Raw genomic sequence first — 12062 nt, forward strand, 5'->3', positions numbered from 1 at the left:
TCTAAAGTTACTGGCATTCTCAGTGTTTCTTGAGCGTTTTTTTTCTTAACAAATCTGTTAAACAATATTTATTGGCTGATTAGGTAAACAGCAGGTGGAGCTATTTCTCCAGTTATCCAGTCATTCTTCAGTCATTTCTGTACAGGACTGGATGTTTGAAGACACCGGAGTACATACTGCACCCATGTTATCTACATTTACGTCTTAAATAATTCTAAAATTTTACCAATTTTTCTTTCTGTGGCACCTTGTTGATTTTTTTCCCTTCTAAATTGATATGCTGACTTGTCCCACTACAGCTAATAGACATTTTTATTTATTCATCTAATCATTTGACTTCTCAATGTTTTCACAGATGTCGATGAAAATGTAGTCATTGTAAAAATCTATAAAGCAATCGTTTGGACTAGTCTACTGAGTAAAAGATGTTAATCATAAAAATAACCCAACAAAAGAAAACAAATGCTTGTTCAAACTATACATTTTTAAAGTAGTATTTCAATATCAGAACAACTTTACAGCTGAAATTATAGACACAACATGTGCAATGAACTGAAGAGTGAACATGAGAAAACAGCTATGAGGTTGGAGCCCAGCTTTGCAGGGGCCATCACAGGAAGGGTCATAAGGTCAATCCATAACGAGATTATTCTGAAAATTAGTGACCTAAAAAGTGATACCTTCAAAGATAAATGTATCAGGTGCTGGGTTCCAAGACTGAGCATAATCTCTCCAGGGTATCAAAGCCAGAAAAGTTTGAGCAGTTGACTAAACTCCATAAAGACACAAGTGCTGTCTCTGTGAAATTGATACAAAAAATAATAATTCCAGTTATCTGGGCAGTATTAATATTGACTAGAGAAAGTGTGTAGCAGTTATCCCTCACGACATGCTAATGCAGTGGGTTATGTAAGCGGGCCTGCTCTCTACAGAGGCAGATAAAGGGAGTAATGGGAACATGCCCAGCGTCGCACAGGTTTGCCCACCCTGCCAATAACAGGCAATTTGTGGGCGTAGGCACGTGGTGGGACCACAGGAATGGGTGGAGTTGGGGCAAAACTGGTCTGAAAGGGGCGACGACCTTGGCACCGACGACCCATTTGTCGTCCCCCAATCAAAAAAGAGAATGCTGGGGGTCCAGTATGAGGTGAAGTAAAGCGAGCCTTGGGGAAAACATCACGAGAAAGACCTGTTGAACGCTGGCTTGATCGTGACGATGAAGATCTGGAGCGCTGCACAGCGGAGGAGCGGGCCAGGGACCTGTTATGGAAGAATACCAGTAAAATTCAATACTAAAAAAACATATATAGTATTAATGGTGATAATTTGGCTTTACTGTCTGCTTTACCTTCCTGATCCTGTGGCTGAAAGGCTAGGAGGTGGTGGATCAGTGCGAGGACTCCCATCCTGTCTCGGGCTGATGTTGAGGTTGGCTGTCAGCTGTGGCATCTTACGGGTAGTGTCTGAGTTGGACACAGGGCCATGGGATTCCTTCCTAGCCTCTTTGAGTTGGGATGGAGTACAAGGAGGGTAATTGTCAAACCCTGGTCCTGTACTAAACCTGACAGCCAAGCTGTCTCCGAAAAAGGAGTAGAGCTCGCAGTACATCGCAGGAAGAGGGACCGGGGACCACTCTTCCCAAGGACAGCCAGCCCCACCTGCCTGTAGGTGGCTAGCAATTCCAAGGGCAGCCTCCGATAGAGGTTCTGGAGGGGGGCTGAGGCCTGGGGAGCTCACCCTGTAACTCATAGCTCCTGCTACAGAAGCTGGTTGAGCAACTGATCCCCCCTCTGCTGGCTGAGACAGTGATAGAGCCTTCATCTTCAGTAGGCGCTCCACTGCCACCTGGAGGACAAACAGTAGAAGGTATTTACACTCTGTGCTCACGCAACATGATGGGACACAAAGCAAGACTATCATTCGGTTCGACGAGTCCTCCGAGACTAAATTTCTCATGAAAGTTCTTTCTGAATATGTTGATCCATAGTTTGATATCTGGCTTCCCCAGACCACACGTCAAAGTGTCACCATTGTGTCACCATTAGAAATAAGAGTATCTATATATTAGTCCAACAGCACATCGAGTTTTTGTTTGTGAATGTGACATTCTTTCACCTTCGTATCATTCACACAAGAAAAATAATCTGTGTCTAACCTTGCTGCAGGTAGCGTTGTCGAGGCGTCTCCGTTGCAAACTATTCAGCATGTTCTGCCTTTGGCGATAGGGATTGTGGATCTTTGCATTTTGTGCATTGTGTTTAGCAAATACTCCGGTGATAACGCAATTCACAACGTTACAGCAAAATATAACTTTGGTCTTGTCGGGAGAACCATCTGGCAGGGTTTTGAAGATGAACTACGCATTCAAAAGACCTTTTTCTTTATCCATTTTAGGCTATATCCCTTCTGGATTGCCTGCACTACAAGGCGGACCATGGGTCATATTGGCAGAACTTGACTATATTAATCTTGCATCAAAAAATTTGTGGTGTTACGAGGAGTTTCCGTTAACTTTCTATCAATGCATTTATTTTGGCAGCCCTAGTCCTAGTCATAATGAGGTTTTCTCCTAATCTTTACCAGGTGGCTTTGGTGTACATGTGAAACCACATACACTTTCTATACCCTTTTTACCCCTGCAGTACAACATTGTGTGCATTTTCCACCTCACTCTCTGCACAGCCCCTGTTCTCACTGTCCTCCTGTATTAAGCCTTGTGTGACTAGTATTCTGCAGACGTGATTACAGTCCAATGCATACTCCCTATTGCGTCATCAATGCCAACCATTTGTAGAATTATGTTCTACTGTAGCAGTAGCTTCAGCTCATTGCAAATGTTATGTCCTTTGTTTCAGCTATAAAATGATCTAAATATTTAAATACTTATTTGAGATAAAGACAATACTGACCAGGATGGCTCCATAAACTTTGTGTCCATCTGCTTTGACCTGGGCATTGGACACAGAGTAATCATCCAGCACAGCCTGGAGGTTGGCCCAGTAGGCTGGAAGGTGTGGAAAGAGCACTCTCTCAACAGCCTGTCACCACAAACACAAAAGTTCAAACAGTTTTACTGAGAGAAGACAATGAGAACAGAGGTGGGCCACTCAAAATTTGGGTGGGCAAAAAAGAATTCTATTCACTTATTAGATGGGGTCCATCTATAATTTACACCTCCAAATGTGATAAATACTTGATGTTGAACCTTGTATTTGTATGACAGTGATTCTCAAAACATGCAAGATAGTTGACAAAAAAAAAGATTACATTCATATCTTCAATGAAGTGAAGCATGAAATAATTACAGAAAATCTCATTGTAAAGTCAAAGAAGGGAAACATTCAAAAAGAAAATCTATAGAATAGTATACTATTCTATAGATTATATTATATATTGTCCAGGCGTATAATAGTATACGCCTGGACTAACTGGTGAAAAAGGCTGGTTCTGTTGTAGGCAGAAGGCTGGACCCTCTCGGTGCTGTGGTGGAGAAACGGATGAGGAGGAAGTTAGATTCTGTGATGGAGAATAATAAACATCCTCTCCACAGCATCCTGACAGGACAGAGGAGCAGCTGCAGTGAGAGGCTCATCTCTCTGCGCTGCAGGACTGAGAGGTTCAGAAGGTCCTTTGTTCCCACAGCCATAAGGCTTTTTAACAGTGACTGCTGAGTTCTTCTCAAATTGATTGATTGATTTTTGTTTATTTTGCCATTTAGTCATTTATTATTATTTAGTTAGTAGTAGAATTATTATTGTTGTTAATTCAATCATTGTAAATATTTAAAAAAATGTTGAGCTACTTGACGAATTTGAATTTCCCCCATTGGGGGATAAATAAAGTATTTTTCTATTCTATTTCTATTCTACTATATTCTTATACTAACGGAATGGTAGCCAAATTTTCTTCGAAACACTCTCACGATTGAGTCAAATATGATGACACAATATTTACCGATAATAAGAGAAACAAGAAGTATGCTGATGCTTATCTTTAGGTTTTACCTGTTGAACCCTAAAACTTTGAGGCAAAATTTAAAGATAGGAATACTGAACACACCTTCCATCCTAGAGCATGAAGGCCCACCACTGCTCCATAGTGGGAGCAGAGTGGTCTCACTGGGTCAGACAGAACCTTCTGCAGAGAAAGCAAAATCTGGTGGTAGAGACCACTCACCAGATCCCCATGAGTCCTGGAGAGAAATCCCAATTAGAGCACATGAAACCATTGAGTTTACATTAATTGGGTTGATTTCAAGTCCTTCAGTCTCAGGTGAATACGGGAATCAGCAACTCTTTCCTGACATTTAAACCATGATCAATCTCAACTATAAGAAACATTGTTAAAGTTATACTTCATATTTCCCACAACAGTGGTGTATACTACCCTAGTTGTGAAAGGACAACTAATTTCATAGTATCTCACAATATTGAACAGTGATGTCCAAGTCTGATCACTTTAGAGTTTCAGTGTCTTGTAACAGGTCAAATATTCTGACAATTTTGAAGTATAGTCTCAGCAATGCATGTATTACAAAGTGTAAAAGTAACCACGAGTGATTTTCACACCAGAATATGTGGCTGAGGAGCAGGGCAGCGTAGTCCCTGAGGGTCCAGTGGTCATTTAGTGGGTTGATGGAGGCAGCAAGTGGCTCCAAGATGCAGTACATGACACTGGAGACCAAGCTACGCACATATGAGCCCAGGTACAGATAAGGGTTCTGCACCAGGCTCTTCACCATATGCAAGAGCCTGTTGAGCTGCTCCAGGTCATGGCTTACTGACTTCACCTAGAAGAAAATAACCACAGTGTAAACATATGGATGGATCAGCTTGGGTCCAATGTTCGCAATCCGTGTCAGAGCACAGCATGAACACTTAGATTTATCAAAGTTTAAAGCATTACTCACATTTCTGAAAAGAAAAAACAGTACCAGATCTAGTATTCTGTATGAAAAAAATGCAATGATCGATGTATCAGAATTGGTCATGAGAGTAAAAAGATTGAATAGGTACTACTTACTCCACTAATTACGTAAACAAAGTATGGCAGTAAGGCTGCGATCTTGGAGTTAGACTGAAGGTCTAGCAGAGCCACCTGAAACACACAAAGAAAAATCTAACAAGCGACTGATCGTTTAGCCACACAGAACATGTGCTCAGCAGCAGCTTACCTTCATGAGATGGGGGTCCTCTCCCAAGATGGCCCTTGTGATTTGCTGGTAATATTTCAGCAGGTCATCTGATAAAGACTGTACTGCAGTTGGAACTATGACAATATAACACTCAGGTCACATAACTAGAACAGGTAGCAATGAAGTTCTTACTGAAAGTGTCACTGAAAATACAGAAGCAGCTGCACATGTGCTGCTCTCACAACGTGTGAACAAGTTGTCCTTCACAGTCTTACCTGTCCCCTGAGATTCTAAGTTGCCTTTACCATCTAGGTACGCCACATTTACTGACAAGAAATGAGACAAAATAAGGACACATTATCTTGTGAAGACTTGGAAAAACTGACTTTTAGCAGCATGAACCGAAACTGACCATCAAAAGTAAGAATGTGGCCAAGCACTATGGCGCTACATACCTCGCACCATGGTCTCTGCACAACCTTTAGGAATGTTGGTGGCCAGAGCCAGCTCGATCAGGTTAATGTCCCGATCCTCAACAAAGAAAAGCTCTCCTTCTTTCACTGAACGGAAGGGCAAAGCATCCTGGGCCCCGTAGCCACAAATGATCTAATAATTATGTAGAGAAAAAGGAAGCTGAAGGAGGAACCACAGTTGCATGTCAAATTAGACTGACCTTACACATAAGCTCTTGCTTGGATATGAAAATTACAACTCACCTCAACATTGCTCCAACGCAGTGCTTTGTTGAAGTCCTCCACTGTCAGCTTCCTCCGTTTAGCATGTCTCATAAACTGAGAGCTGCTCTGTTTGGAGAAAAAAAAACATACCCACTGGCATCATTAGGCCTAAATGTTAAGGGTTGAAGAGCTGGATGCCTTATGAAAACAAAAGAAGGAAAGAGGGGGAAAAATAACAACAACAACAACAACAACAACAACAATAACAATATTACAGATCTATGTAGTTGTCTTTCCCATCATGCATTAGAGTACTGGACTACAAAAACCAACAACTATGTAATACATGACTTGGTTTCTCTGTGCCATGCAAGTGACATATCTAGCCTATTTCACACCATTTGGCAGGCACGCATTGATGTCATAAGAGATGCAGGTAGACAGCAAGCATCATGGGAATTCCAAAAAAAAAATGGAAAAATGCATGGGGAAATGAGTATTTCCGAGGCACACCTCCACTGACAAATACACTGATAAATAATATGATGTAAAGATTTAAATACACATATAAAATATAGACTAAATGCAGCTTTGGTTGGCATATGGCTGCTTCATTTTAAGAAAACCACTGGAGAGGGAGGAAGATCATTTCAACAACAGCAAACACTAATGCTACCTGTGCTGCTTCCCTGAGTCGGTAACAGACGTCTTCAGCAAGCAGACCGGCCACATCGTCCCCGAGCTCCACGCCTGAACTCTCGGCCATGAGTTTAACAGACTCTCGGGGAACTTCAGCGAAGCGGCGTTCCTCTCGGTCCGCCATGATTAACGTTTTTCACCTTATAAACTGTAAAGTATGAGCACATTTCGTGAGTGCTTGTCGTCTCCGATTGCTAAACATTATTTTACACAAGACAGTGCAGCGGTGATGAGGTACTTTATGTCCGTGAAACAACGCCAACAAAGCCTGAGTTTTACCATTACAACATGATTAGTATAATGAAGCGATACGTCTACCAACACTTTATCCGTTAATTCTGCACTTCTTGTGTTTCTATTATGTATAAGGGGCGATAAAGCCAAGAACTCTGAATTTCAGAATTTTTATATTAAATTTGGTACTTTTCTCTGAATAGAGAGGAATCGATCTCATGCATGGTAAATTAAATGTGGTTTCAGTCTATCCACAGTATCAAGTAACTTAACTATACTATCGCAAAAAAATGCAAGTATCATTTGGTGTATGTAAGCATGCCAGTTTATAGTTCAGATGCATACAAAACGTTCGGTGATAGCTTCAGTGGTCTACTTCAGCTAGCTACAATCACGTCAGATAGAACGGGACTGTAGTTAGCTGAAGGGCAAAGACAATGCAACGCAAAATCTATAATACTTTTCGTGACACTACACCTTACCCTTTCAGATAAAACCGTTGAGCACGGAGTATCGTAAGAAAAAGTAGTCGTCGTGTTTACACTCTTCACAGCTCTACAATAAAGTCAGATTAGCAAACGCGGAAACGGTATACGTTTGACTTTTCAAAATAAGGAATGGCAGGTGAAAAAAAATTCGTCCATATCCATATTTGAGTACGACAGATGGGAATAACATACCATGAAGAATTGTGTACCATTTAATCGATGCTACCGTAAAGTCACAAAACTTAATTTAAAAAAAAATAATAATAATAATCTCGCTTGATTCCACTGTTCCTGTTCGACGGAAGTCAATCAAGTGGTTTGGTCTGGTCCCAGTCAGAAAGGATGCATTCAAAGCCAAAAACTAAATCTGAATTTCTAAACTCTTATTAGGAGGAAAAAAATGTCTCCATGAAGTCAGAATACCACGTTGATAAATTAGACGGAAAACTATGGAAGTTTTTCTGTGCCTTCGGAGTTTGAATACGAATTTCTAATATCGAATTTTTACAGCATCAAAATCAGACTTTGAATTTGAAAAACCAACAGTGTAAAAAAAATTCAGTAGAAAAAAATTCAACTAAAAAAAATTCAGTGGAAAAAAAATTCAACTTAAAAAAATTCAGTGGAAAAGGAACCAGACTCAACATCCGGGTAAATAGGGAGAAGCAATCGATCCCTGTCTCAATTCTACAGATCAGCTATAGCCGCTTTCGGACAGACAGTTCTAAGAAAGTAGTTATCAGAACTACCCTCCTCGAATTTCGTTCTGATAACTATCCTTCCCCAGCGGAACTGTTTCAGTCTGCATTCGCACATGAGTCGGGACCTGATAGGGACTGATGCGCCGCGCGCAGCCGTCTGCTTCAGTGACGTGTTAGCCGTTAGCCGTTTAGCGCTACATTCAAACACAAAACAAAACGGTAAAAGTAAGGAGAGTAGAAAAAACACCACCAAGAAGCTAATATGGAGAGCGGGGAGGCCACTGTGTTTATGGTCTGCATGATGGTGATATTAATCATGGACAATCACATCAGGCGTCTAATATCGAGGCTGGAAGAGCACACAGAGAGAATCAGGAGACAATACTTTTTTATTTCATGAAGGAAGAAAGGAGAGCAGAGCGCTGCAGACTAATGAGACCAGTGTAAGTTTAACTTATTAAACACCCGTAGGTTGTGTCTGTGTCATATGAGGAGACATTTCAGCCGTGACAGCATGACATGGGGCGTAGCCTTGCCACTTACCCCCATTGTACCGGCTTTTTGGCTGCAGTTCCACCAGAATTCCACTGGGCGCGTCGGTGGAGACCAGAATGAATTGGGCCCAATAGAGCTAGATGCTACAAGTGGTCAGTTTCACCTAAGTCTCCTCAAGAGCGCTCAGATTTGAATGTAGTTTCTGAGAGCTCAACATGGGTTTCAAGTCAAAAATCTACTGAACGAGTACATATATCTCTTTTATTTCTTACAGGTTGGCTTCTTGTTGTCCACAACGCGCTAGCATTGTGCTAAAGAATGAATTACGACCAGAGGCACCACTTGACGACTCACTCCATACCAAGCGACAACAGAATTAAGATGGACTTTTTCTGCTTATGTTACCACAGCCTAAGAATCTGTGATGTTACCACAGATTCTCTCTTACTACAGCTCTTCCTTGAAAACGCTGCTGCCTTTGAGACCAACAACAAGCAGGATTGTTGCCGTAAAGCGGCATCTCCGGTCGTAAGCTATGTATGACGTCATATACACTTAAAATCCTTTTTTTAAGCAAATGAGTGGCTCTAAAAATCTAAAACTCAGCCATGGGTATTTTCTAAACATCCTCTTTCGAACACAACATTCGAATTACTAGAGAAAAAATGATATCTTGAGATAAGGGCACCCTAGGGCGTATAGCTCCATAGGACTCCATTCATTCTGGTCTCCAAAAATTGAGCGCTCCACGTGGAAAGAGGGTGGGACTGCAACCAAAATCGCCTCGTTGGAAACCGGAAATGCACCGTGAGTTGCGAATCTGTAGTATTATAGAATCTGTGGCTGAATCGATATTGAGTAATATCTATTACTCAATTTTACTAACACAAATGGCAAATAAAGTAAACTCACTCACCGAAGCACCATCACCCGCGTTGGTGGACATGGCTGCTCTGTCCAATGAAGCGTAACTTGATTGGCTGCCGTTGGATGAATTGAGACAGGGATCGATTGCTTCTCCCTGTTTACCCGGATGTTGAGTCTGGTTCTTTTTCCACTGAATTTTTTGAAGTTGAATTTTTTTACACTGAATTTTTTGAAGTTGAATTTTTTTACACTGAATTTTTTTTTTACACTGTTGGTTTTTCAAATTCAAAGTCTGATTTTGATGCTGTAAAAATTCGATATTAGAAATTCGTATTCAAACTCTGATGGCACAGAAAAACTTCCATAGAAACGTTTATTAAGAGAATTATGTGCTCAATTCACCAGGTCTTTCAGCTAACTCTGGTCTTAATAGTCGTTGAATGGTTATTCATTGCACGGACTGCTTTAGGAGAGGCTTCAAATACTGCATTCGATATATTTTGGGAATAGGAAGTCAGTGATCTCGGAATATTTGTTTAATATACAAAGTGGGAGGATGGTTGCTTTCAGGTTTAATGGTCTCTCTTTTTTCCTTTTTTGAATTAATTATTTTATTTCCTGGTTTGTCTATTGACCACTATTTTTCGTTAGCAGCTATATGGTTCGCTTAATTATATGTTAGTAATAATAATAACAATTAGCTAAAAACACTCATGGTACTTTGTTCAGTGTTTTATTAGATCAAGAATAACGAACGAAAGATTACACGTCTATTTGGGAAGCTGCCTTTATGGAAAATGATGTATTTTGCAAAAGTTGAGGACGGTAACGTTTTTTTTTATGGACGTGTTTGTGTTGCTAAACTCCTGAGCGCTTGTGACAGAGACTTTTGTACTTGTACACAAAAGTCAGAAATATGTGTGTCATAAAATTTGAAGTCACCCAATTTTAATCTACACTGTATACACAACCTATAAGTTACAACTGTACACATTCGTCATTACAGGTACACAAATCCTGTACTGTATTGGACATCACAATTCAAAAGTTTTGCAGTATATTTGGTGCAAAACACATTTGCGCTCATGTATTTCACAATGTGAGGACATGAACAAATTTTGTACATTTGTAAACCTTCATGTGCATTATGCAACAAAAGTTGAATATCTATGGAATATTTTCAAATATGTTTATCTATTTGTGGTCCTGGAACATTTTTTTTTTTACCATGCACACAAGTCAATAACTACAAGCGCTTGAATGTGCTACTTTACCTCCAGCTGCATTTGAGCGTCCCCCCAGTCCGCCCTCACCTACTTCACCAAACAAAGCTGTACTGTGAATCAAGATGCTTCTTTCCACCTACATCCTTGACATCCACCACAGTCATATTTTAACACAGCCTTGATAAAACCTCCCGCCACATCAGGACACAACGAGACTTCCTGTGATTCCCCCTCAGGCCTGTGTGTCTTCAGCACTCAGTTAAAAATTTAGCTGGAGAGACTGAACCAGTACAAGGCAGCAGGCTCAGATGGTGTCAGCCTCAGGGTCCTGGAGGCCTGTGCAGAACAGCTATGTGGGATGCTACAGCACCTCTTCAACCTTAACCTGAGTCCAGAGAAAGTTTCAGTACTCCTGGAAGACATCCTGTCTGGTTCCAGTCCCCAAAATATCTCCCGCATCTGCCCAAAGTGATGACTTACCGGTTGCTCTAACATCCAACATGACGACAGTCTCAGAGAGACCATTATTTGGCTCACCTAAGTAAGCAGGTGAACACCTTTCAAGATGCACTATAGTTTTCTTATCATCCCGGAGTTGGTGTTGCCATCATCTACCTGCTTCATCGAGCCTACTCATCTTGCCAAAGCAGGCAGCATGGTGAGGACCATGTTCTTTGATTTCTCCATTGCTTTAGATACAATTCAACCTGCACGGTTATGCAAGAAGTTCCAGAAAATACAGGTGGGTGCCTCACCAACCATCTGGATTATTGCCTACCTCACCCAAACATACTTCAGATGACTCTGAAGATGTATCAGTGATGGACAAGAGGCTAAGTACAGGGAACTGGTCAATCACTGTGTGGCATGGTGTGGAAGCAATCACCTCATAATAAACACAAACTAAACAAATTAGATGACTGTGGATTTTAGGATGACCAGGAATAAGCTAAACACCGTCTCCATCCTAGGTGAAGAGGTGGAGATGGCTGGGGAACACATACCTGGGAGTTAACCTAGACAGAAGGCAGCACTGGAAATTAAACTCCAAGGCTGACTTCAAGAAAAGACATAACAGACTGTACCTCTTTAGGAAGCTATGGTCTTTCAATGTCTGTGGTGGAGAGAGCAATCTGCTTTGCAGCCGCCTGTTGAAGCATTGCAGGATGGCCCGTAGCGGTTGGATTAAACAGAAGTCTTGAGGCAGAGATTTGGTGCAGACCAACCACGTGTTTATTCACCCACAACCATCAAATCACGATACACCTCTGTCCCTCAGGCAGCCTCAGGTCATAGCAGCAGCCACTGGTATTAACTGGTATGAACTCCACCATCTATCAGGGTAGTCTAAATCCCACAAACCCCAACAAAAATCTACAAAACTTGATTACATACACACAAATTACCTTAAAGCTGCCGTCGGCAGGTTTTCAAAATTCCGAGTCTAAAGTCGGAAAATTCGAACTGATACAACTTTCAGGTCCACCATCCCCCAACCCCTCCCCCTCTGTGGACGAGGTTGTGCACGTGAGTTCACACCA

General features: G+C 41.3%; 1 protein-coding gene across 1 annotated transcript; it reads right to left on the reverse strand.

Moving 5' to 3' along the window:
- Window positions 1-294: 294 nt before the first annotated feature.
- Window positions 295-7354, reverse strand: taf6l (TAF6-like RNA polymerase II, p300/CBP-associated factor (PCAF)-associated factor). Its single transcript, XM_075451285.1, has 12 exons — window positions 7227-7354; window positions 6488-6658; window positions 5851-5937; window positions 5590-5740; window positions 5410-5460; window positions 5174-5268; window positions 5023-5097; window positions 4569-4789; window positions 4060-4192; window positions 2910-3038; window positions 1349-1845; window positions 295-1260 (listed from the first exon to the last, which is right to left on the reverse strand). Exons 2-12 carry the CDS (start codon window positions 6632-6634, stop codon window positions 927-929), a joined length of 1920 nt encoding a protein of 639 aa, XP_075307400.1. The 5' UTR covers window positions 6635-6658; window positions 7227-7354; the 3' UTR covers window positions 295-926.
- Window positions 7355-12062: the final 4708 nt, after the last annotated feature.

Source organism: Odontesthes bonariensis, chromosome 19, assembly GCF_027942865.1.
Source record: "Odontesthes bonariensis isolate fOdoBon6 chromosome 19, fOdoBon6.hap1, whole genome shotgun sequence".
Classification (NCBI taxonomy): domain Eukaryota; kingdom Metazoa; phylum Chordata; class Actinopteri; order Atheriniformes; family Atherinopsidae; genus Odontesthes; species Odontesthes bonariensis.